The sequence below is a fragment of the Apostichopus japonicus genome, chromosome 7 (assembly GCF_037975245.1).
Source record: "Apostichopus japonicus isolate 1M-3 chromosome 7, ASM3797524v1, whole genome shotgun sequence".
In the NCBI taxonomy this organism is placed as follows: domain Eukaryota; kingdom Metazoa; phylum Echinodermata; class Holothuroidea; order Aspidochirotida; family Stichopodidae; genus Apostichopus; species Apostichopus japonicus.
Genome location: NC_092567.1, coordinates 3,532,074 through 3,559,232, shown reverse-complemented (window position 1 = coordinate 3,559,232; position 27,159 = coordinate 3,532,074). Strand labels below are relative to the sequence as shown.

At 36.6% G+C, this 27,159-nt stretch overlaps 3 protein-coding genes across 4 annotated transcripts in view; 2 read left to right on the top strand and 1 right to left on the bottom strand.

Annotated features, from left to right (window-relative positions):
- Positions 1–27,159, bottom strand: part of LOC139969997 (uncharacterized) — a 310,518-nt gene that overhangs the window by 151,587 nt on the left and 131,772 nt on the right. The gene's annotated exons all lie outside the window — the stretch shown is intronic.
- The window catches only part of LOC139969971 (uncharacterized), a 480,181-nt gene that overhangs the window by 414,007 nt on the left and 39,015 nt on the right, over positions 1–27,159 (top strand). Inside the window, exon 7 of the mRNA XM_071975453.1 lies at positions 7,696–7,904. Coding sequence (XP_071831554.1) covers positions 7,696–7,904 — 209 coding nt within the window. The remainder of the gene's footprint in view (positions 1–7,695; positions 7,905–27,159) is intronic.
- LOC139970307 (sterile alpha motif domain-containing protein 3-like) lies at positions 13,994–26,608 on the top strand. Of its 2 annotated transcripts, XM_071975981.1 has the most exons (9): positions 14,935–15,130; positions 18,119–18,348; positions 18,989–19,097; positions 19,751–19,918; positions 20,936–21,029; positions 21,954–22,298; positions 22,974–23,154; positions 23,681–23,766; positions 24,610–26,608. In XM_071975981.1, the coding sequence occupies exons 1-9, from the start codon at positions 15,120–15,122 to the stop codon at positions 24,892–24,894; spliced, it is 1,509 nt and encodes a 502-aa protein (XP_071832082.1). In that variant the 5' UTR covers positions 14,935–15,119; the 3' UTR covers positions 24,895–26,608. The 2 variants fall into 2 exon arrangements, 1 of the variants encoding a protein (XP_071832082.1); XR_011794091.1 differs by lacking the exons at positions 20,936–21,029; positions 21,954–22,298; positions 22,974–23,154; positions 23,681–23,766; positions 24,610–26,608 and having other exon boundaries at positions 13,994–19,097; positions 19,751–19,791.

The following is a 27,159-nucleotide window of genomic DNA, read 5'->3' as shown; positions in this document are numbered from 1 at the left end:
GAGGACTTCAACAATATGCTGGAAAATGTCATTTTATCATTTGCACCTTGACATTTTTCTGCTAATGTTGCCAAGGGCGGCGGAACCGGGGGGGCACAGGGGGCACGTGCCCCCCCACTTTTCCTCAGGTTAAAAATGTGCCCTTTTTCTACATAAAAATTGAGGTGTCTCAAGTTAGCAAGAGGCCAGGGAACCAGAATGAACACTCGGGAAGGGCCGTTTCCGGCCATCTGAGGGGTTTGTAAAACCAAAAATTTTCTTGTACGCTCCGCGCCAACCGATGGTGGCGCTCCGCTCAGATAGTCGTGCATACAACTTTGCAAATCCTGGCTACGCCCCTGACTTTTAATGAATTTCTGTGGGTCAAACTCAAAGCTATTTCGAATGGAAAAAAATTGGTTAAGATATTAACAAGAAGTAAACTCTAATTCGGAAGATTCCTACATTAGCAACTAGCATGATTTCACCTCATTTTGTCTCAAAAGAAAACTTGTTCCTTGTTTCCCAATTTGCACATTGGATATTGCAGTGCTAGTATGCATATTTTCCTTGAGGGGGAGGGGGGGGGGGGCGGGACGTCGATGGAGTGAAGTGTATACGCAAATAAGTTAATACAATAAGAGTTATCAAGGGTACTAAATATAAGGCTGCATCAGTCCAATCGAATTTCTGCAAAGTGCCCTTTGATGTCGGTGCCCCCCCAGATTAAAAGTGCTTCCGCCGCCCTTGAATGTTGCGTTCATAGAATCCTGTACAGCAGCTTGAAATTGCCATCAAGACAGCAAGATTAACATGTCTTAGACATTTTCTTCAGCCCGGATAGGCTATTGATTAACTACAAGCTTTGAAAAAAGGTCAATACTTATTTCTAAAAACTTTTGAAATGACGGGATGAAAGATTTTGGGTATTTCAACATTAATCAGAAAAGTTATAAGTTGTACACTAGGATATGGAAGTCGAAGGGGGGGGGGGGTGGGCAATGTTACATTTAGCTGATAAGAAGGCCACTGCTACGGGTGTACACCCGTCCCCAACCCCCCCACCCCCCTCCGACTTTACAAAAAGGATTGATTGGCAAAAATGGTGTATGGAGCCAATTAAAGACCTAACTGTAGTCTAATTATGCTCAGAGTGTACCATTTAACGTGAATTTTCAAAGCAATTTCAGGGGGCGGATCTACATGGGATTTGCCTTCAACAGGCCAACTAGCACACCGCCACCTTTTTAAATTGTTATTTCCATTCTAGCCTTTCCATAATAGTGTAGGACCTACCTAAATCAGTTGGGATTTGCTCTCCCCCCTCCCCTTTTAAATCCTATATTAAAATGGGGTTGAAAAGGGGTCCCATTCCCCTAGTCCTGTGAAGTAGTAGATAACCTATGCATCTGCTATATACTAAAATGTGGTAACATGGCTACATGAAGGTAACATGCTATAGTGTATACCTCTTTTTCAGGCATTATTGTACACTGGCGGATCCAAGGGGGGCCAAGGGGGGCCATGCCCCCCCCCCCCCAAAGGTGAGCCAAAAAGTGTTTCCGAACATCCGCTAAATCATATGATTGGAAATTAAAAAAAAATCGAGAGGAATAGCAGTGGTAGACTAGTCCAGTGGCGGCGGAACCGGGGGGGGGCTTGGGGGGCTCTAGCCCCCCAATGCAAAAGTTGAGGGGGAAAATGCATGATAAGCCCCCCCCCCAAGGCTCCGAAACGTGCATCTGCCCATTTTTTCAATGCATACTTGTCGATCTGTCCGATGCACACGTATACTATATAGGTGTAATAATTTTAGTAAATGCTGGGGGACCCTCGGCCCGTCCCCTGGCTATAGACCACATTTTCACCCCAACCGCGTCTTCACGCCCCGTGAAAAGTGGAAGCAGTGAGTGTGAGTATACAGGTAAGCTTAACACAACTTCGTGTTAGGACAATGACTTGCCTCATTTCAGCCAGTTCTCCAACATCCACTTACTCAGTGGCGGAGCGTCCATACGATCAGGGGCGGATGCAACCCCCCCCCCCCTGACGGACTCAAAGGGACTGCTGGCGCCCTTTTCGGCTTTTCACCACTTTTTACTTATTCGCGATTATTGACTGTTTTATTGCGCTCTCATCTACCTATTGACATTTGTCATATTCTGTTGGTGTAATTTTCCGACAAAATGGCAATGACACCTATTTATTCTCCGTTTATATGTAAATTAGCAAGGCCCGGAATGGGTCATTTCCTGCAATCTATAGAGTATCTTTACTCAAAAAATTTCTGTACGCTCCGCGCCAACCTGTGGTGGCGCTCCGCTTAGATAGTGTCGAAAGCGCCCCCCCCCCCCCCGACCAATATCCCTAGCTCCGCCACTGCCCTTACTACACTCAAAAACGTCTTTGCGAGTACACTACGAGTAATAGCTACTCTCTTAAAACACCATCGAATATACAAATTACAATGTTTTTACAGACTTTCTCTTGCAATCTGAGTAATTGCAGGCTTGAGACCCATATTTTAGGGCTAGGTATTCGCAGCATAAAACACCGTTTCCGGCCATCTGGGGGTTTGAAAAAACCTAAAATTTCATTGTACGCTCCGCGCCAACCGATGGTGGCGCTCCGCTTAGATAGTCTCCACACATTAGCCCCCCCAATAATTTTTCCGTTCCGCCGCGCCTGGACTAGTCTAAACCTTTTCGTTTTCTGATTTAAAATTAAATGCAGAGCTCCCAACTGACCCGCAACTCGCGGGAATTAGACCCGCATTCTAACACCCAAACCCGCTGACCCGCAAAAGCGTCCGAAAAAACCGCATTGTAATTGTCAAGAATACATAAAAAAAATTGCATCAAATTTTGACTTAGCAACCATCATTTCTTTAGCATTTAGCATAATAGAGTATAAAACCTCCTTTACAGCATCATTTGAACCTCAAATTAGCCTATATTTCTTTTCATTGGGGCGAGCAGCGAACATTTTCATGCCACGGGAAAGCATGAATTATCACCTACTATTCAATTTATTGATGTTACACAAACAAAAATGCATATTTCTCAGAAAATTGTGGGTGACAAAAGCCTTTCTAAGTGCCACCATTTTACATGTAGGCATCACCAGGATTCAAAAAAAATTCCACCCCCTCCCCTTATACCCCTCCCCCAGGACGGCGATTCGTGGCATGGACCAGCATTTGCCTTCTCAAGAGTTGGGAGCTATGTAAATGTTTGAGCATGAGGATTTACAGTTTAACACCATTTTGCAGTTACAGGCTGGTTGTAAGAAATCTATAACCTTTGAGAAATAAAATTTCTTGAGAAAGATGATCCCAACTTTGTTTTATAAATATTTTAGAAAATTACACCTGGGAAACATTTTTTTAGAAGTATATTAACATCACCATTGTACACTTTTGTCGCACCAAATTGCATCTGAGGGCATTCAGCAATAGAAAATTTTCCAAAGGGGAGGGGTGCCCCCTCCCCTTAGACCCCTCCCCCATATCACTCTAATGCCACTTTGGCCCCTCCCAAACAAAGGTCCTGGATCCGCCAGTGTTATTGTATATAGGAATAATAACTGGTTGGGCAACATGCCCACCCTACGGCTGGCTATTTACCGAATAACTGGACGAGCAAGACTGTACTTTCTGATTTTCCATGCAATTATGCAACTTGATTTTAACATCGGTCAGTTTCAGTTTTCAAACTTCACACTAGTATTCTTTAGCACAACCTTAAGTTAAGACAAAATTATAGTCTAACTACGCCTCAGAATTGTTTCAGTCGGAGGACCTCTACAAGGAATTGCATTCAACGACTCCACAGCAACACCACCAAAAGTTTCGCCACCTATAGTCTGACCATAAAGGTTCATTCCCCTTCCTAAATTTGTCGGGAGAATTTTGGAATGTGAACCCACGTTACTGGGTACTAAACCATACAGGAGAGTCGATCCGTTTTCAGGATCGGAGAGGCAAACTTATCGCTTATGCAATTAATCAGAAATATACACAAATTAGCCACAAGATGTACCTCCTCCTTTATGTTCTACACCCTTCCTCATATCTACATGTGACAAATCACTTGATTGGCGTAACAAGGGAGCAAAAAATGAATTGGTTTGGGAGGGGGTCGGAAGGCATGAAAATTAAGCAAGCAGAACACATTTTGTCATTATTGTGACCACGTGGAACACTGACAAATTTCAAAATTTTCATATCAAAACGTTAATTATTTTATCCCGAAAGTTTTGAATGTTTCTGGGAATTTCAACCCTTTTTCAAAATTGAAACCCTTTTCTTGAAAATCAAGTTTGTCTTAAAATTGCAATCTGTAATATAACCGAAATTCTCAACATTAAACTACTTTTTCTAAAATTTAAAACCTCTTCGATTGATTTCGACCTCTTTAATTCCCTTCATGTAAAATGTCGATTTCTTTTTGTTTTAAACTTAAACTTTTAAAATGTCGACTTCTCAACTAAAAATATTAGCGTTTTATCTCAAACTTGTACGTTTTTATCGAAATTGCCATTGCATTTCTTGAAATCAAGATTCTTTCTTATATAAATTTCAACTATTTCATCTAAAAAAAAAATAAACCTTTATTGATAAGGATGGTACTCAGTAAAAAGAGAGAAAAGAGGGGGGGGGGGGGGGCTACATGAGTTGACTAGTACAATTATTGGTGAATTGCCGACATAGTATTTTGATTTGAATAATAACGAGGTACGTGAAAAGACAAAACATCGTTTGATTGCCTGACACTCTCTTTGCTGGTGCAAAGATTTAGCTAAATAATCCAGCACTGACAAGGAATGGAATTCATTACAAAGGTGGTTGGGTGGGGAGGGATGAAAAAAAGTCGTGTAGTTACATTTATTCCAATAATTTCAAGATGATCAAGTGATTATTTGTAAAAACAAAAATGTAACTTGACACAGACACGTTTTGTCTGCACGATGTGTCTGCAAGATGTGTATGACTGAACAAGGATGTTCAATTTATGTTAATCCATATAGGTTTTAATATTCATTAAACATGTACTCCTTCAAATCATTCGAAACAGACGGTATTCAAACTTTTGTGTTAACTGTTTGTTTATGCACCGCTAACAGATAATAAGGTGGGTGAATGAGTACATAAAATGCTTTTTTGCCCAAATTTTAACCGGTGGTGCGGGAGGGGGGGGGTGCACGGGGCCTAACCCCCTTACCGCTTAGGGAGAAATGTCAATGATAGCTTGATATACTTGATATAGGTCGTGTTGTATTATTTACTTCCTTGATCCCTTCCTTACTACATACCCAATCGACGTCAGTTTTTAAACTGTCTGTTTCCACCGGGCATATATAACGTTACGTACATTTATTTCTATTGGCGCCAAATGTCTGTTACAAATCTCAAACATCACCCGAGAACAGCTGGGAAACACCTGTAATATGAATATCAGTGACTCGTGCTATTGAATACCTGTTCAAATCTTGTATATATCAGTATCACTGACAATGAATGAGTTAGTGTAATATCAGTGGAGTTGCAGAGTACGTAGTAAATTCGTGGACGTTGTTTGTTACCATTGACTTGTTGAGTGGTTATTAAGATGGATTGTTTAATGGAGAGGAACCGCTGTGAAAAGTTAAAACAGTAATTATTGATCAGCGAGATAATTTGACGGTATGGAATAGAGGCATAGGCTAGGATGTGTACAAAGGCCAGGCCAAACTTAGGTAGGCTATAGGTTAGACAAGTAATACAGTTAGGCTATGTAAAAAGCTCAAACATCACCCGCGAAAAGCTAGAATTACTACTTTTAGCAAGAGGAGATGCTTAGCAAATCTAACTAAATAATACAAATCTTAGCATATAGTTGTTGACAGTGGCGTAGGAAGGTACTTTTGAGTGGGGGGGGGGGGCTGAAGACTGATGGCCGGCCCGGGGGAGGGATGTAAGGGGAGGGGGTATCCCCCTCCCCTTTTGCATTTCCAGGTGGCCTCAGATGCAATTTGGTGCAATATAGCACACTTCAACACCCACTTCATTTTGTAAATAATTTTGCATTTTCACCTGGCCTTAGATGCAATTTGGTGCTCCAAATGAGATTTTTTTCTGCCAAAATGTTCTGAGCACCAAGGGCAGAAATGAAAAAGGGGCTTTCTGACTTGCCAATATACCTGACATTTAATGGGAAATATAGCTTTGTTAAATACTGTATATGGCCTAGAGCTTTGAACCGCTATAAAACAGTTTTCCAATTTAAGTCTGATAATAATCAAATGCAATACATAGTTATTAAAAAGGAATCTTTCGTCCATGTCTTTCCAGCAGCAACTAGATCGTGGTGTTCTACTCACAGCTGGTTTTGTCTTAATTTTGCCCACATAATTATAAAAACTGTACGTCATTTCTAAGCCAACAGACTTATGGCCATATGACATTTAAAAGTAAAATGGTTTTGAAATTGAAAGTGCGCCACTTATTTTACCCTGCTGCAACATTCAATAGCAGAAGTTTGCCAGAGCCGTAGCTCTAACGTTAAATGTTCCGCTAACTGTTCACACCCGATGAACTAAATAGTAACAGAAGATATTTCAATGAAGACCCCATCAAAGTACTAATTAATTAGTATAAATAAACCCTCAAGGATATGAAGTGTTTCCAGATAACAATATTATTTGTAATAAAAATGTAAAAAGCGGATGGTACTACGTAATTAGAAGAAACGATAAAGTTTAGAAAGTTAAGATCATAAGCAATACCCAATTTAGGAATATCTACAAACACAAAGAAAGAACAAAGCTACATGTCGAAAAAATCCACTAGAAGTTATGTCACACTCAACGCGTAACTTAGGAATGAATTTAATAACTAAACACAGATGCACATCTTCTTTTAAACAAATCGTATTAATTAGAAATAATTATAATTCAAGCTGAATAGTTGGATTTGGATCAATAATTAAATAATTTGTTTATTACATTTTGAGTTTAAGCCTCGTCAACCTTCTCTCTTGAAACTTGAATTTGATCTACCGTACATCTGCTTCTCTAAATTGCATTTTAATTATAAGAAACAACCTATTGATTTAAATATAATTCCTCCAGATATCCTTAAACTTTATAAAAACCTGATATTAGTTAGAGTATAAGTTTCCTTTTCATGATTCCTATAACATTAAATTACATTTTCCTTCTGAAAGTTCTAAATAGAAATACAAATAAATGTGATCAATTGTTTTCTTTAAAAGATAGATAATCTCAATTATTATTTACCCATTTCTTATAAAATTATCAACCCGTCATTGAGATTTGTTTCCTATTAACTAATAAATAAAAATGTGAAGCCTCACATTCTTATTTTATTAAACCTTATACTAGCTATAAAAACTTTAATGAATAATTTAATTGTAAAACAATAAAATTAACCCTTAAATCCTACATTACCACTTTATTTTTCTCTAATCTAATCTAATTATTCCTGTTTATATTTGTCTCCCCTTAAAATCAGCCTCTTATTTCCGTTCCAATAACTGATTCCTTCTTACAAATAAATACGACCTAAATGTCTTGGTTTATCGCTTTACTTTCCTTTATTTTTATTTCGTTATTTGTATTATTCATAATATCATAATAATTATTCTAATCCTTACCAAATCCAATCTATTTATCTCTATCTACTCTATTATCAGTAACTATATTCTTTCATTCTAGATTCCTATCTCCTGTGTGGGTCTATCCCTCTACTCTCCTAGAGTTGATGAGTCTGGTCTGAACCTTATCCTTAAGTCTGGTCTCTCCCTCTCTATCCTGAGTTCTCTCCAGAGGCTGTGGATCTCTGACAGCAGGAGGAGACTAACTAATGAAGAGTTGGCGGCCATCTTGTCTTACTCCTCACAGTGTACAAGCTTGAAGGAGCTGAGGTAAGTATTCCGGTGTAGATGTAAGAATCATCGTAACAGTTAAACAGGGAATTAATTTAATTAATAAAAGTTATCAACCTTAAACTAACAATAGAGAATGTAAAGTCGGCAGTGTTTTAATGTAAAGGATTGGATTTAATTAGTTTAGTTGAATTTATTTAAATAATTAGGTCATCGTGAAAGGAATTCTGTAGAATATTATGATTCATAAAACAAAATATATATAATGGATAAATAGGGAATATTTTAAAAGGGTGTTGGTAATAGAGGGGTAGAGGGGTGGGTGGGGGATGCTTAAAGTGTTCTTTGTTTACTTTTGTGTTAACATTTAACTAAGAATTAGGTTTTAAAATGACAGGAATGTTTATTAGGATGAGATAAGAGATATAAACACAAGGTAGTTGGATTTTAATAATTCTAGCGAGTAAAATTAATATTCTAAAGTAAAGTTTTACAAGGAATAACTGTTAATTTTGACTGAAACCTCCGAAATAGTTGATTTTCAATTATGTACAATTAATTTAAGAAACAAAAGAGATTGAAAATCGTTATTAATTTTAAAGTAGTAAAATGATGGCAATAATAATAGCCTAAACTCCTCAAAATTTTGATGAGATTCTGATACTCTAGCAAAACTGAAATGTATACAAAAGAAGCAACCAATAAAATAGTTTTAGTTGTCAAAATTCTAAAAAAGTTACTCAAAATAAGTTAACTAATTAAAACAAAGTAAAAGTTAAATAGAAGGAAATATATAATTGCAATTGAGTTAACTATATAGTTAAAAAATGTATTGCCATAAATATCATACAAGGCAAATCTGTATATCTGATAAATTTCAAAGGTTCAAATTTAATCCGCTTAAACTACATCACTTTCTTCGTTATAGTTTGAAATACGACGTTATACAAAATAAGCTTAATTATGATTTATGCTTATATTTTAACCTAATTTTTAAACAATAATTACAAAATTAACCGAGAGCTTCAACTTTGTATAATTGATTACTTTAAAAAAAACTGTATAATATTTTATTATTCCTCGTATTAATGTTACTTCATACTTGATTCGATCATGACGTCCCTGCTTGGTCCTTTACAATGTAGTGTTATTTTAGACCCCTTCCTCCACCCCAAACCAACCCCTCCTCTTTCTCCTCCTCTTGCCCTGGTTGGTCTTACTAAAAAGAGAAAATATTTAAGTCGCACCCGTCACCCCCCCCCCCACCGCGCATCACCCAAATCTCGAAAGAAAAGACAAAAGCTATTGAGTAGTTACATAAATGAAATATATGAGAACGAACGATGCTTAACGTATGTTATATGTGGAACAACGCCATTCCGGTAATAACTGTGACCGCGGAGAAAATATTACTGGAAATAATACACTCCGAGGGTTTTGTTTGGTCTGACCATGGAGGTAAACTGGTCTGACTATAAACAAAATGTAACAGAGAATGTTGATTCCCTATCTAGACTAAATATTTTACCCCAATCCCAGTGTTCTCTTGGGTAATTTAGTCTCGCCTCCTCTCCCCCACTCCCTTTCAGACACCTTACCTGTACCCACCACCACCCCTTCCTTCGCCCCCCCCCCCCCTTCGCACATCATCTTTTTTAGGGAGCCCTTCAAATCAATTCCGTTTATACCCGATAACATCATCACCGTTTTAGTACACACAGAAGGCCTACTCTACTTCTACAATAGTTTTCTGCACAGACGATTTATTTAAACAATTTATTTCTAAAGTAAAATAAGTTAACAGTAAAGATGGCACACCTGGATCTCCCGTAAATACCTAATTAACATAACAATAGACGACACGAGCCAGGGTTAAAGATAATGAATAGAAAAACGGGACACGCGTCTAGTGTACACCTGGAATGTTGTAACTGTCGTACAACGTAACCATGGAAACCGACGATAAGTAGGTCAGTCCGTGTCTAGCAGTGGCTGGGAATAATGCATCTTTTTATTCAATACGGGTTAGTACGGAATGCCATATGTATCAAATATGTCCAAAACTATATAAGCATGTCCAAAATTATATAAGCATGTCCAAAAAAAAAATATAAGCATGTCCAAATTTATATAAACATATCGAAACTTATATAAGTATGTCCAAAAATAATATGAGCATGCCCAAAATAATATGAGAGTATTGAAAAATAATACAAAAGTCTCGAGCGTAACTGCTAGTTTCAACTTTGTAATGAACAGTTAGGCGTTTGAATTTACGCCATATGTTCCAAATATCAAACTTTTTATTTTGGTATGCTGAAAACAAATACACCATATCCAGCGTACGTAAGACGATGTACAGTTCATCCATTACCGTATTAGTGTGTGTGTGTTTATATTTTAATGATATTTCGATCGAGAACGATTTTATTTTCGAGGAAATATTAGTTGAGTTGTTTCGTAGCGCGAGTGGTCAACCGGGCCCCAAGGTGCTGTAACTATCAGTGATTTTAATACGAAGAACCACTGGTGTCCAACACTCCACGCGGTTTAATCACTAATCTGTAGTTGGCGAGTTCTTTCCACGATTCCATCTTAAAATTTAGTTAAAAGGTGAGAGTGAAGATTAAACGTTGAATACCCCTAACCTACGCTTACTTGTTTTTTAATCCTGGGCTAGTGTTCTACTTCGTTCATGTAGGCTAGCCCATAATTCGCCACCATTACGCATTTGTGATTACTACTGTACTTGTTAGAAAGTTGTTAGCATGTGCATGTTGTACGTACTTTCGCACGTGAACTTCTTTGCCTTCGCATCAATATATGAATAATTTCAGCACCTCTAGGCAGGGCGAAACCACTCACATTACGAAGGGATGTGAAAAGGAAAAGTGTTATGTGATGGTCTTGTTTTAACATATTTTGAATTATTTGCGTCACAAAAACAGAAGAATGTTTTAATAATATAATATCACAATGATAACCATTGTGCCAGTTGATAAAGATTAACTCCAAAGAAGGTATTGTAAACTGAATTTTTTTTCGACATACCAATATAAAAGTTCGATATTTGGAACATATGGCGTGACTTCAAACGCCTAAATGTTCACAACAAAGTTGAAGTTAGCAGTTACACTCGAGACTTTTCTATTATTTTTCGACAATCTCATATTATTTTGGGCGTGCTCATATTATATTTAGACATACTTATATGTTTGGACATGCTCATAATAGTTTCGACATGTCTATATAAATTTGGGCATGCTCATATTAGTTTGGACATGCTTATATTATTTTGGATATTTTGCAACATATGGCGAGAATTCAAATGCCAAAATGTTCAATACAAAATTGAATTAAGCAGTTACATTTGACCCTCTTGTATATTATTTGTCGACACTCTTTTAATATTTTGGACATGCTCATATAGTCTTTCGACACTCTCATATTATTTTGGACATGCTCTTGTTATTTTTGGATATACTCATATTAGTTTCGACATGTTTATATAAATTTGGACATGCTTATATTATTTTGGACATGCTTATATTGTTTTGGACATTTTTGATACATATGGCATTCCGTAGGTTAGGTATATATCTAACAGCTATTCAGTGATACTGTATGTCATATGTCATGATATTACGACGTGTTCTCATTATTATTCTTTGTTTATATATTTTTAATGAGTAAACTTGATTACCTTGAATGTTTAATACATCCCTCACTTGCTCCTCTCCCTAATTTGATAGAAGGATTGTTTTATTTCCCTTTCTTCGTTTTTTCCCTTTATGTACTTCTCGTTGGTACATGGAAGTCTGCCTAATTAGCACATAATTAAATAGCCCTTAATGTAACTCACATATCTAATGTGTGACTACAAACATTGCGTGTTCTTAATTGCCTAGTTTATGGAGAACACCTTTGTTCTGTGAAGTTGATTAAACAGTTAAACGGTGGAGATAAAATATTACTCGTGTTTAGCAGGGAGAAAGATTCGTTTGATGAGATCTTTTATCTCTTTAAATATCGAATTATATACTGCACTAGTTCTTTTTTATCTACACAGAACAGGCGAAAGTGAATAAATTATTCCATCGAAGTTTAAAATGTATAATGGATAACGACAACTAGAAATCGATTTCAAATTTGCAACTTAACTGTTTTTAGCGAATTTAGAAAGGCTTAGAAGGCTGTCATCATCGCCTTCAGAACTGTCTTCAAAATGGTTTACATTATTGTTATAACACACGCTAACAAAATGAAGTACAGATTTATATCCCCGGTACACAATGAATGAACCTACAAGTTAACAATCACAGTAAACACTTATACAACTGCCAGGGTCATATCCAGGTCGTAAATATGGTGAACATAAGTATATTGTGATAATAACATGCATTGTCGACAAGTAAAAAAAAAAAGAAAAAAAAAAAGGAAAATAAAACAGAAAAGAAATCGAAGGAGAGAGGTTATGTTCCTGGAAATACAGTTAGTAGAGATCTGTGGGTAATTGAATTCCGTCGGTCGAACATCTGGGGTTTTCCTCCCGTCAAATCGCAGCAAATAGGGTGAAAACATGTAAAGTAATTGTGTCTAAATATCTCGAGTCTACGCTTTTAGAACGCATAAAGAGAGAGATGAATGGTCTACGCATAGACCTCTAGGCATAAGAGTGCACTCTAAAAAATAAACGGGTAGTTCTACACTGTTGTCAGGTATTTTAACACATGGATTGTTATTAAACACTGGAAAAGTGTATAATAAACATCCACAATGTAGTTATACCATCACAAAGTGTAAACATAACCATTGCCTTGGCCATTACCCGATTAACGTGTACATATACCCCGAGGTAAAGCCGGTTTGTGTATTTCTGATCTTTGTGGGTAAATTTACATACTGTGCGTGTAATAAGACACAATGATTTATGTACATTTACACATTTACAGTGCTTATTTTACACTCACTTTTCAAAAAAGTACCCTTTTTAACCAATAGGGTAATTTTACCCACATAACATGTACTTTGCACGAATAATGTATACCTTAGTAACAAGGTGTAAAATAACCCTTCTTAGTATGTTGTTTTAAATCAAAAAGGGTATAACACCAACAACACTTATTTTGAAGTATCGTAAGAGGGTAGAATCACACAAGATAAGAGCTATTTATACACTTCATGTGGTTGTATTTGTTCTATACACTTGTGATTAGTTTAAAATGCCACCCTGGGGGAATTATCACCCAGTATTTATGTACTGAAGTATAAATTTACTCGTTCATGGGTTAATATATATCACTACCAGTATTTTCGGGTCTTAGCCCGTCATTATTTGTATGCACCCTATAGTACCCTACATGTACATTTTGGAACACAGAGCTGCCCCGGCGACTATAGGCCCAATTTCTAAAGTCCCAACAACCAATGCAAATTACTGTCAAAAGGAATTGGGGCGACAAAGGGCCAGCTGTTTAGCTTGACATTTATTTATTAATAGCCTATATCGTGTTATAAATATACGGCAAACTGCACAGATATATGGAGTATCCCCGAATTTCCCCGTGGAAATGTCTGCATGGTTATTAGTAAAATAATAACTGTTTCTTATGTGGGGGTGAGAGGATATGAATGGAGTCGTAGGATAGGCCTATATGAAGTTTCGTGAAAGTTTAATAAGGCAAGACTAACTAATACAGTCAAAATAGCAAATGATCCTGAGGTAATGAACAGATAAGGAGCGGCGCCCAACCTATAAATACCAACACCTGATTAAGGGGTGCAGACAATTATCTATAAGATCTACATAGGTCTAACCATGGGCGCGTATGAGACGGGGTGAAGGTTTGCAACCCATCGATCAGAAGGTACCCTTTTCTTCAGACCAGCCGCTCTTTTTCGAGCATGCTAGCTTGTGTTGCGTCAGACCAACCCCCCCCCCCTCAACGAAGGTAGTCCCGTACGTTATGTACATAACAAAACAACGGAAAGTATATAAGCTACTGCGATCATTTTCTCGAAACACTGAATCCCTCCCCTTCTGGATTGGCCCATGAAGACGGTTTGACTCACAATCAGTGGCGTAGGAAGGTACTTTTGAGTGGGGGGGGGGGCTGAAGACTGATGGCCGGCCTGGGGGAGGGGTTTAAGGGGAGGGGGTGTCCCCCTCCCCTTTGGAATTTTTTGCATTTCCAGGTGGCCTCAGATGCAATTTGGTGCAATATAGCACACTTCAACACCCACTCCATTTTGTAAACTTAATTTTGTATTTTCAACTGGCCCTAGATGCAATTTGGTGCTCCAAATGAGATTTTTTTCTCATTTGGAAATGAAAAAGGGGTTTTCTGACCTGCGAACCGGGGGGGCGGAATGATACTTCCGCCCCTCCACATTTTTCACTGGGGGGCTGGCGCCCCCCCCCCCCCCAGCCCCCCGGTTCCTACGCCCTTGCTCACAATTCAAACTGATAGAGCCTAAACGTGAGTATTTCTCGAGACACTTGTTTACAAAATATTCTTAGAAGTACAGCTTGAGCTAGCTGGAACAATATTTTTGTCATGATTGTGTACGTTTAAGTGTTTTGTGCTTTTTCGCACGGCCAGCATACATTTATCCCCACAACGGATGATAACAATGCCTGGCCCTTAAACGTCGACCATAGCTGAAACATTTTTTTCATTGTGACTTCTATAGAATTTTCTACAATGATGTACTCATTCGTACTAGAAATAAAAGTTACGTTTGCAGCCAGGCCGCGCCGAGAGAATAATGGCAGACTATACGTCTCAGAAGTGTTCTTACTTCTCATTGGTTAAAAACAAATTTCCTAAAACACTACTTTACATTAATTCACTGAATACAGCCTTTCAAGAATGTGGATGTGGTAATAAATATTGGTAAAAATGTAAAAGATTCAAAGTTGGTATTCCAGAAAATGGGTGCATATCTGAAAAATTAGAAAGAACCCCACATAATATCAAATGAAAGATTCAAACTTTAAGCCAATGACAAGTTTTCTTTCACAAAGGGTGGTTCGTTCGCGCTTGGCGCTTGGCGGCTAACACAATGCCTTAGACCTACGTACGTACAGTACAGTATACAGTATACTGTCATCACTGCACTGCTTGGCGACCAGTCCTAGTATTTCTTAGTTTGTTCCCGCAGAAGCGCTTCGCCGTCACATTTGACGAGACTTGACACGACTGGACTTCACCTTCAACGGCCGCTTGTATTTTTATATGAATCTAAAGCAACATGTCACAAGTGTAAGTTGACGTTAAGCCCTTGAAAGAGTTGTTTGGTTTATAAAAGTACAGATTAAATAACTGTTATGCCTAGGCTTTACTAGCCTAACTGTTCTGCTACTTATTCGCCTATATAAGATTAGAAGACTTTATAACTAAGCCTAGGCTATGTCTTACAAGTAACAGCCACTAGTACAATGCAGGGCCTACACTGTGGCCTACCATTGTATCAAAGTTTATAAGCCTAGCTAGCGCAGGCCAAGACTGAACTATTAAAACTGAGTGTGCATTAATGCTGTGAGGTTTGTCCAGTACTTATGCCAAGCCATCCTAATAAAGCCTACCAAGGTTTTGTTAGATTAGGCCTTATGGCATCCTTGCAGATGCAAAGTTGTTCAATATGTAACACTTTCAGGACCATTACTTTCAAAAAGTTGTTACATCACATAAGATTCTCACATAGTATTGAACCCAACTTCTCCATAAGATGTGGAATAGATGGTTGTGAAAGAAAATATCGGGTGTTCAGCACGTTTTATTCCCATCTGCGGAAATTTCATAAAAGAGTGTTCGATGTTAACATAAGGCATGACAGTAACTCTGGTGGGCATGAGGATACTGAAGTAGGCACAAGTCTAGTGACGGAAAACATTGGTTTAGAAGTTGATGATGTGACTCATAATTCGCATAAAAATAGTCTTGCAGAATCAACTGGAATAAGTGCTATCGATGCTGCTGCTCTGGGTGATGGATCACACATCAGAGAAATCGGTGAAAGATCCACGGAAAGAGACTTTGCTCTTTTCATCTTAGGCATGAAAGAGAAGCATAAACTACCACTTACTGTTACAAATAGCATAATATTAGAGCTATCTGAACTCATCTATAACAGTTCAAGGGATGATAGCACAGAGATCAAAGAAAAACTTTCAGCTTCTGGTTTCACAGTGGCTAAAAATCCTGATATCTTTAACTTTATCGATGAAAAGTTTGAAAAGAAAAATAACATCTTTGAAAAGTTGGCCTCAGACTATAAACAGACAGCTTTTTATAAGGAGCATTTTGGTTTAGTTGAGCCAGTTGAACATGTGCTAGGTTCCACCTGTGGGAAAGATGATACATTCATTTATGTACCATTGCTTGATACTCTAAAAAGTCTTTTAAGTCATGATGATATTTTAGCAGAAGTTCTGAAGTCCCGTTCTAGACATGGGGACAAGCGATATGAGGATTACTGTGATGGTGAAGCATTTCAAAATCATCCCCTATTCTCTTTGGAGCCACATGCACTCCAAGTTCATTTTTATTATGATGATTTTGGTGTGGTGAACCCACTTAGAAATAAAGCTAACAGCTACAAAGTTGCTGCATTTTATTTTGTTCTTGGAAATTTATCCCCAAAGTTTCGGTCAAAATTGTCATCAATTCAGCTTGTTTGCCTCTGCTGTACAAGATTAATAAAACAGTATGGCTTTGGGAAAGTGCTCAAACCGCTTCTTGAGGATGTTAAAGTCTTAGAAAGTAAGGGGGTGACAATAACAACTTTAAACCAGGAGGAGTTTACATTCAAGGGTTGCATTAGTTTGGTTTCCATGGATAACTTGGCAGCACATCAGTTAGGAGGCTTTCAGCAACATTTTCATGCTGGTAGAATATGTAGATTTTGCATGGCAAGTAGTAATGACATTCAAGATCATTTTGATTCATCCAGTTTAATCGAAAGAACAAGTGTTGGTCACAAACATCAGGTGCAGTTAGTTATGGAAAATCAAGGTCTTAGGCATGTTTATGGAGTAGCTTCTAAATCTGTTTTGTCAGATTTGCAATACTTTGATGTAATCAGTTGTCTACCACCTGATCCAGCTCATGATTTGCTCGAAGGACTTGTTCCAGAATTAATGACGAAGGTTGTGACAACATTTATTCAGGATGGCTTTTTCACTTTGGAATCTTTTAACAGTGCTTTGAAACTTTTTCCCTTTGGAAAAAGTGATCAGAAAAGCAAACCAACTTGCAATACCACTGCTAACCTGGGAAGTTTCAAAATCAAACAAACAGCATCTCAAACATGGTGCCTGATGAGATTATTGCCTTTAATCATAGGAAGCTCAATTCCAGAGGGAAATGAATACTGGGAACTATTTTTGTCACTTATGGATATTTGTGAAATTACATTTGCTCCCTCTATACCATGTGAAATGGTTGCATACTTGGAATATTTGGTGCATGGATTTCTGGTTGCTCTGAAAGAGCTCTTTCCTGAAGATAGAATTAAACCCAAAAGTCATTACTTATTGCATTACCCTCGTTCAATATTGAAATATGGACCTCTTGTTCACTGCTGGACAATGAGGTTTGAAGCTAAACATGCATATTTCAAAGAAATTGCCAATAGGCAGAAAAACAGGCGGAATTTGTGTAAGACATTGGCAAGGCGTCATCAATTACTTATGTGCTATTATGGAGCTGGTCAGAATTTTTTGGATGACAAAATGACATCCAACTCAGGAGGGGACATTCAAAAGTTACATCAGTTTTGTGATGGGATTCAGAGAGCTTTGAAAAGTCAATTTCCAAGCATTGAAGAAGTGCATACATTAGCTTTTGTTGAATTACACAGTTCATTGTATGCAAAAGGTTGTTGCATGGTTCTAGAGGCAAGAGAAAATAGGTTGCATGAATTTGGCAAAATAGATGCAATCTTTATCAAAGGTGGTAAAGTGTATTTTGTTTTGATGGTTTTGCGCACTATTGGTTACAGTCAACATTTCCATAGCTATGTATTGTGTTTTCAACAAAAATGGGTCATATTTGCTTATGAAGATTTTGCTTGTCATTTACCCTTATCAATTTACACAAATCAAAATCAGAGAATGGTAACACTTAAGTACTTTGTTTAGAGAAACATTAATACTTAAAATAGAGCATCTCATTCCTTATCATTGTTACTTTTGAACTTCAAAGGTTAGGAGAAACAACTTTTTAGTTTCTATATATTTGTGTCTTCAGTGAAGCACTTAAACGGTACCATGTAACTTATGGATCCAGAAAAAGGGTTTTCTTATGTAGTGCAAGTGATGTAGAACCAGAAATCAAATCTCAATTTGGGATAAAGAAATTTCGGCTTCAGGTCTTTGATAAAGACTTTGACGACTGGGTGGACATTGACGGTGATATAGAAGAAGAGCAGATGGAAGATAAAGCAGTTAAACTGAATGTGATTGGTGAAAGAGATGAAGGTAAGTATAAATGCTTCTTGTACACGATTGCAAAAAGATTGTTGTCCAGAAAAATTTGCCTATCAGCAGCATGTTTATTACCATTTCATGAAGGAGCCTTATTGGCATAATATGATGTGTGAACCCCATTTGGAACTTATTGGTACTTGGGTAGTTCCAAGGATAATATATGCACATAAAACATTCTTGTATGAATGTATGTACATTGTCATAACCTCTCCTCATGGCTTTCCCCCTACAGTAGTGGAAAGTTTTGGGATATTTGACAGGAGGAAGTCACTATAGTATTCATATTTGAAATTTCAGGGAAGCTTTAAGATAAGAAATTATCACAGTCTGAAGGTATTCTGCAAGGGACAAATTGGTATGCCAAAGTTGAATACTACTTCAAATTTTCATTGTAACAGTTTACAGTTTGCAATATCAATCAAAAAGCATTACTGTCTAATGAAAGTGCTAATCAATATCAAATTGGTTAGCAGTTGAAGATTTAATAGTAAGTAGCAAATTGCAATGCAAATCCAGTTATTTTGTTTCTTGTACTTATGAGCAACACATATTTAATCTTTACATCCTGGGGTTTTGCAAATTAGAAAAATAATTTATAATACATATTTTGGACACTCCTTTCCTTTGTCAGTTGCATGCCTCAGTGCCAGTTCATTTACAAGCTCTTCAAGTTCAGATGACACCATTATATTGGCTGGAAATGAAAGAGATGTACCTTGTACCAGTGATGTTTCAGACAGGTAAGACATGTAACATTTCATGTTTGAATTATTATCCTACCTTGACAGAAGCAAAAAAGAGCTTATTTAAGGGAATAAGCAGTTGCCCCAAACTAATTTGCAATATCAGCTAAACCTTGCAAATTTCTGGTGCTGACCTTACAATTATATTTTATGGCATTTTAGAACATAAATATTGCATATAAAAGACAAATCTAAGAGTTATGGTGCATGAATTCAACAATTCAGTAACAAAAACATTGTCACATGAGTAGGAAGAGCCATAATAGAAATATTATACTACAGTATACTAATTCAAATCAGGGTGACTGCATTTTCTCTTTAAGCTATCACTACAATATATTAGGGTATGGGGCGTGGGGGGTTGGTGGAACTTGGTTGGTTAACAGTAAGTCCCACACATTCCCTAAAGAAGTTCAGTACAAAGCCCCTTATTTGAAGAGGCCATTTAATATGAAGTCACATTTTGCTAAGTACTGACATGCATGTTCAACAACTTACAGCTGAAGTAGTGAAAATCAAGCTGTTCAACCTGTGTCAAAGTATAATCTGTATTGTTCATGTAAAATTTGTTTAGGGTCACTTTATTGAAAGTGCTAATTCTATACATTTTGCTAATAAAGTTTTGTTTACCCTTTTTGCATGCTTGATAGTTTTCATGAAGAAGAAAAGTTCTTGCCATGGCCAAACAAGTTTGAGCTGCATCAAGATGATGTTAGGAGAGACATCTTGGTAGAACTATTAAAAGGGGGACCTGTCAGCAACAGAATTAAATCTGCTGTAATCCAAGCTACATTTGACAAAATGTGTTTGTTTACTGTGTAAGTACCTTTCCCTATTTGAATATTAATATTTTGTCTTTTCAATCACTAATGCTAAACCAGTGTAAATTTTTGCCTTCAAATGTCATACGCATGCATAATGCACAAGTCTTTGGAATCTTGACTTTTCAACATCTCAGAATTACTAGCTTTGAAATATGTCAATGTGTAAGTATGCCATCTTTGAAATTGTGGTGTTATTTAACCTGGAACAATAACACCTTTGGAAGCCTGTATTTTCGCATTTGATTTTTTGCATATAAAGACGTCATGTGTCAATAACCTACAGATTTTAATATTGTGGAACCTTGGAATGATGTGGTTACAACTTTGTTAAAGTTCTGTTGATATTTTAACTTCAGATGGGATATCCACATTACCAAAACAAACAAGCTCAGACAGCGACCTCAAATATAAAATCATAGCCTTTTAGCTGACTCAGCCTGTCTGGGGGGAATGGGGGTGCTAGGTAAGGTACTTAGTACAAGCAGGACTTGATGGTTAGTGGGTAAATGGGTGAACTTTTCACTGTTATTATTAAGTTGCAAAATAAGTTGTTGATATTATTTTAAAAATGTAATTTTTGGTGTTTGTGTGTGTAAGGTTTATTTCAATCCCAGATCAACATCAGACTAAAACAAGGAATTAAGAATTACATAGTAAAAACAAAACAATTTAGACAATATATCTTCAAGAATGATACAAGAGACCACTATAGAGATGGTCCGCAGTATCCCGTAACATAAGAAATTTCTATTATGGGAGATCATTGGGCCTGTATGAGTCTCACCCAACCAAGCCCTGTCCTGCTGATATGAAGGTTAAAAACTGGAGCTTTTGGAGCCCCAGACAGTACCATCTTTTCCTTTCACTCCACATTTTAAAAAGGCTCCCCCAATATACTAAATCCCCCCCAAAAGAGTTGGTTAAGTGGGTAATTGCCCCCCCCTCCTAAATTTTACAGCTGGCACTAACCCTGTATGTGAATCAACTATAAAGTGATATTCTTTTTTGTAGGTATCCTACTACAGATCAATACAATACAGCAGCTAAAGCAGTCATAAAGTCCTTTCCAAACTTGGCAATCAAATTACCATTCTGTGAGCCTTATGTAAGTATATGATTAAGCTCTTCATTTATTATCTAGAAGGTGGGCGTATATGTACATATAAAAAGCACCTGACTAGATTGTGTAATTTCGACTACTTTGTACAAAACTACCACTACTAATGGTATCAGTCAAATTGGTGCTTTTCAGGTAGACAGGAGACTATTTTCACTGTATTTGCTTAATTGTCAAAAGCCATTTTTATATCCAGTAGCTGGTGCTAGTGAAGAACTATGTACAGCTGGATCTTTTTAATAAAGACATCAAATGATGGGGCATTCAAAACTAGATTGTTTCTCCTGCCATTTCAAGGGCAAAATCTTACATCCACTATAGATTAATTTTGCTGTTGGTTTGTAAAAGTACTTTTCAGTTTGAGGGAACTTAACTGGGTGGATGCAAGGGTTGAACTGCTGCAGCACAGGGTGGGTGGGGGAGGGGGGGATATTGTAGTCTGGGGTCTTGTATACATGCAGATGTTTGCACATTAGCCCCCTCCTGTGACATATATGTATACATACATATTCATATAATTTACTGGCCTACCTGAGAAGATGCATGAACCAGTACACATTGTGCATGCATCTGACATGAATGTCCAGATGTGCATGCTTGTAAGATCAAGGTGTCTACTCTTTAAAATGGGTGAGGTGACATGATGAAACATGTGCATAAATTACATTGTGAGGTTGCCGAGTTTTATACCTAACAATAGTGTTGAAGTTTAATTTGAATTGTTCAGCTGTTTTTAAGACCTTGTAACAAAATTACAATATACTTTGTGTTCAAGTGTTCATCACAATTTCATAGCTCTTTAAATTACAAGTCCAGACTGAAGAAAGGTATTTTAACAGAATATGTAACATTGATATCAGATTATCTCATCATACTGCAGCTTCCATTCATTTTTGCATCTTGGTTTTGTAGGATGCATTGAAAAATGCACTCAAAGATAAGTTCAGAAATGAGAGGAGACACATGACGAGGGATGTAGTTGTGAAGAAGAGGAAGACATCTACACATGCAACAACTGACGAGGGAGAACGAAAAGACGGAGCTGATTGGACTCTACCTGAGGGTGAAACAGAGGAGACTATCAAACTGCACATTAAGGAACTACAAAAGGAATCAACAAAGAAAAAACAAGACAAGAACAAAATTAAGTCATTAATGGCACTGACATTTGGAGAGAGAAGGAGACTTGTACTTGAGGAGAAACCACCAATAGCAGAAATCAGAGGCAAATTTCCTACTCTATTTTGTGCAGAACAGGTAATTTCAAACATATGATTCCTAATTATTAAGACTTATGATTATAATGTTCTACACTGGAAATTGTTGGTTTGACGAAATCATAAGCCAATGTTAAGGCTTGTGTATGTAAGGGTGAATGAACTTGTGTTCATGCTGCATAGCTTGCTCTCAGGATTTCTCAGGAAGGGAAGCTTCCTTGAATCATAGCTGATATTCATGAAACACAGTGCAATAAGTGTTAAAATTGTCAGTTACTGGCTTCTTAAAAATCCCTTAGAATGTTGATTGCATTTGGTTAGTAGATGATTCCTACCTTTTTTAGTTCAAGAATCATTTGAGGTAGACAAAGTTCAAGGAAAAGGGTCATGAGTGCATTTTGCCACAAATTAACCTGCCAAGTGAGCTTATCATAGCTGTTTTATTTACCATGGAAGAAACACATTGTTAGCTTTGACAGGGATTTTCAAAAAAGTAGGTGAATCTAAATACCATGGATGATATGTAAGAGTATTTGAATGTTTAGAATTTCTACTAAAATAGAGGTTTGACTGAAGAAAATCATGAATAACTGCCAAAACAAGATTCTTTTACTGACTTAATGATCTAACACGAATACTTGGCTGAAAGTTCCTGTTTGAAAGTTATTTATTAATACAATGTCATTATCATCCTTTTTATTACCTTAATTCATAGATCATAGAAGATTTTTCAGCCATCATCAGTTGGGATGCAGTGTCGGAGATGTTCTACAAAAATCTTGATGACATTGCAGCAAAGATCATCACCTACAACACAAATCACTCAAAGGGCACTCTTCGATTCCTTGTTGAATACAACAACTTTATTCAGCAATTGACAGAAAAAGACAAAAGGGGTAAGTTAACATCTCAAAGTGCTGAGTTAATTACCAAAAATAATAAAAAAGTTTACTATTATGTAGACTAGGAGATATGTCTTAACAGTTTCAGTTGAGACAAGCATTTTGTCAGCTTCTTAAAATATAAATTAGTTAAACTGATGGCAGATGTTTGAAAACTTAAAAAAAAATCCAAGGTCTTTCAAGATAATGAAGAAAAATGTGGCCAATCCTGTTTCATATATACAGGATAATCTGAGCAAGGAGACAAGTTGTGACCATATGAGGCAAAGTAGCAACAGTGTCGTCATTGGATGAATTAGATGGTTTACTGAATCCTGCAATAAAACATTAATTAAGGAACACTTCAATGTAGTTATTTTTAAGAGTGCAGAGATAAAACTGCATTGATACACTACATCAACTTACTAAATCATTATGTTATTTTCAGGAAATCAGCATGAAATTTTTTACTGTTGTGTTACATTTTACATTCATTTACACTGAATGAAGACAATAACTTCAGTGTTTATTTCTGCTACAGATGCTACATGGACTGCAGCTCTCTGGATACTACCTGGCTTCCTGAAAGAAGATCGCAACTTTCTGTTTATAAACAGTGATGATGATGTAAGCTTCCCATTTTAATAACCCTTTCATTAGTTGGTGTATTATTTGTAAACTTGCAAAAGATGTAAAGAGTAATATGTCGATAACCCTTCTAAGGCCAAAGAAATCTATGCAATGCTGATCGGGGTGTGTGTGAGGCCTCGGTTTGTAAACACTATACCTCAAGAAGTGAAAGATGGTTTGCACTTCAAGAGTAATATGTAGATAGCCCTGGTGAGCAGATGATCCCTATTTTTTCTTTGAATTAAAAGATAACACAAGGTAACCCTTGGTGAGTAGGTGGTTCTTCCTGTTTTTGATTGTGGTCAGAGGTCATTTGAGATCAACAAACATGAAAACGTGAACCCTTTAATTACCACCACATATCATGAATTGAATTTAGGTAGCATTTGGTAAGTAGCAAATCCCGAATGTTTTGTATGGAGGTCACAGTTCACTTGTCTTCAATTAGAGCCAAGTCTTAATAAAGTTGATCGCTGAAGAAATGATAGTTGGTTTCAAATTCAATCTTCTTATATAGGCACCTATTATTCGATACTCTAAGGCCAATGGCACTTCTGGTGATATCAGGTCAGCACGGTGGAAGTTGGAAAATATGCCATCTAATGTTGCTTCATAATGGCAAGGAATCACTAAGTTATTTGACATTCTGGTTTATATATACCCTGAGTTATAGAAACATTCGCAATATTCATTTATAGCTAGAAATGATGCTTATTCAAATCAGCTCCCAAGTAATATTATCAAATGCAAGTTTAGTGTATGTGATTCTGAAGAAGCTGGATTACCTTTGAAAATGTGTTATCAGGAATTAATCATCCTATTTATTTCATTGTTTGATAGGTTAGCTCGGATGTTGAAATCAGCACACCGGTCATAACATACACTGGGGATCCGCTGGACCCATCAAACATAACAATCATTGCAGAAAACGAAAAATGCAGTACTGCAGCATCTTTCCCTGAGGCAGTTCTAATCCTGCTGGCAACATATTATGTTTTCAACATACAGTATAACGGCAAAGTAAAAGGAACACTGACATTTCTGCAAAATGCTCTGCTGCAATGCAAAGACAAGGGGAAATTGCCTCAAAAGATCATTTCATTAATTGCAAAACTTCAAGCATGATTTATTTCATTTTGTGACTTTTCTTCAAGTTCTATTGTTTTTCTGTTATTTGTTGACCCAGAATTATTGTTAGTTATGTTTTTCAGATTGTTTGCTGGATTTGCATAGTGTTGTTTTCAGGGATTTAGTTTGTTAGCACAATTTTACAAGACAAATAATGTGTAAAATGATAATTTGGGTAATTCTTAATACACTTAAATGATATATAATACTAAACATTACAATATTGGTGAAACAGTGAGATCAGGGGCAACTACAAGTTTGAAGTGCTGTGACATGCCTTGTTATGACGAAGAGCAAAGTTGGGGGCGAAAATTTAGTTGGAACACTAATGCAACTTTATAAAAGGTGTCATATAGTAAAGTCAATAATAAGCTGTTAATACAATTAGAACTGGGTGTAATAAGAAGGCCAAACAGCAATTAGTTGATATTAAGCAAATTATCTAAGCCAGTAAATTTTTTATACATTCAAACCAAGATTGATGAGCATTAAGAATAGCAAATTGTGTACAGTAATATTTTGTGATAAATTGTGGGGTCTACAATAAACATAGAGGGGTATAGTGATTAAGGTTTAACGTTCAGCCTAGTTGAAGCAAGCTTAGTGTAGACTAATTGTATGCTAGTCTTCCTCAGTTAGCCTCGGTTACACTCAACACAGATGGTTAATGGTGATCATTCACAATCATAGGCCTAAACTTAAGCATCACCGTATCTTTGCTCGATTTGATTTTGTTTTTGTCAATTTATACCAAGACCAGGAAGTTGTTATCGATAATCTTTGTAATGCTTGATGCACATATAAATAAAATCATGGAGACAATTGCTGGAACAATTAGATCAGTGACAAGAAAGTTCCATATATTGTGGCTTGTTCTGTCACAACAAAATTTGGTTGGTTGGGTGGGGGTGGTGCACATAAACATGCACCACACTAATGCAACTTTTTGAGTGTACTGTTGTATTCAAGATAAATCAACATGAAATGTTAAAGCACTAAGAACTGTATAATTAATCATACATTAGAGTTAAGGTATGTTTTAGAGTTATTAATTTACAACTTAGTAACATACAGGTCTTATCATGTAAACCTTTATTGTGTTGATGCAACATTCATGGTCAGTGAGAACTGATGGGTTTGATCATAAACAAAAGCATGTTGATGTACCTGCATTGATTTGCAAAGTTAGTTGTTTACATACAAATTGTTTTTATTAGTAAGTTATTATTGTTTATCCCAATATTCTCCAAGTTTCTCAATTTTTTGCTGAGCCATTTTATAAAAGTGGGAGTTATGGTCTTTTTTACCAATGTTATGCCAAAGTAATGCACTTTTTGAGTGATACCAGATTTTTAAGGTGACAGTGATACAGCATAATCATAACAGACAACCTGAAAGTAATATTTGTGGTCAATAGAGATTTATGTTAATGTTAAAAGATTGGCACACCTTAATTTTACAAATGTATTCATCGATGTAAATGAAAATTGTTACATGGTTTAATACCTGACATGCCTAGTAATGGGTTGTGGCAGTTTCTAATTGTTGAGAAAATGTGATCATACATTAGTAAATGTAACATTTTTTAGTCAAGGTTTTACTAGTATACACATATGTTACCAACTTTAAGTGTTGCTTCACCATATTGTACATTATGCATGAATATTCCTAGATTGATATAAACATGCTATTGCATTGATTATTCATATCACGTTTATGCAGTGTAGTATTCATGTTTGAAGTTTCTAGTTTTCTCCTAATTTAACATTCTTACCCATTATATTAATTCAAGAATCTGCACAATTAAATTGCATTGTGTTATGTAGCCCAATGAAGGTATGCTGTGTTGGCCAAATATGGTCATCTTTGCTTAAAATTCTGAACTGTTTTTATTACCACTCTTGAGGAAATTTTTCTCACTGAGACATTCAGTCATCTTGTGTGCTCAATGTAGAATGTCTGTGAACCATTGGAGGGTAGTGACCTCCAGGAAAGTATTCTTTGAAAACATCTAGCGATTATAGCATGCTATAATTTTGGGCCAATACAGAATACCTTTAATATAATTGTAAATTATGTGCAGCAGCATCAAAGAGGTAGTTGTACATCTTAAGCATAATAGTACCAAAAGATCTAATGGAATAATCCCACACATCAACACAACTAAGTCATAAATTTACACCTATATTGTTTAAAAGTAACCAAATAGTGGGTAAATGTGAGTCTTGCTTAGCAACTCAAATAATGGTAAATTGACACCTA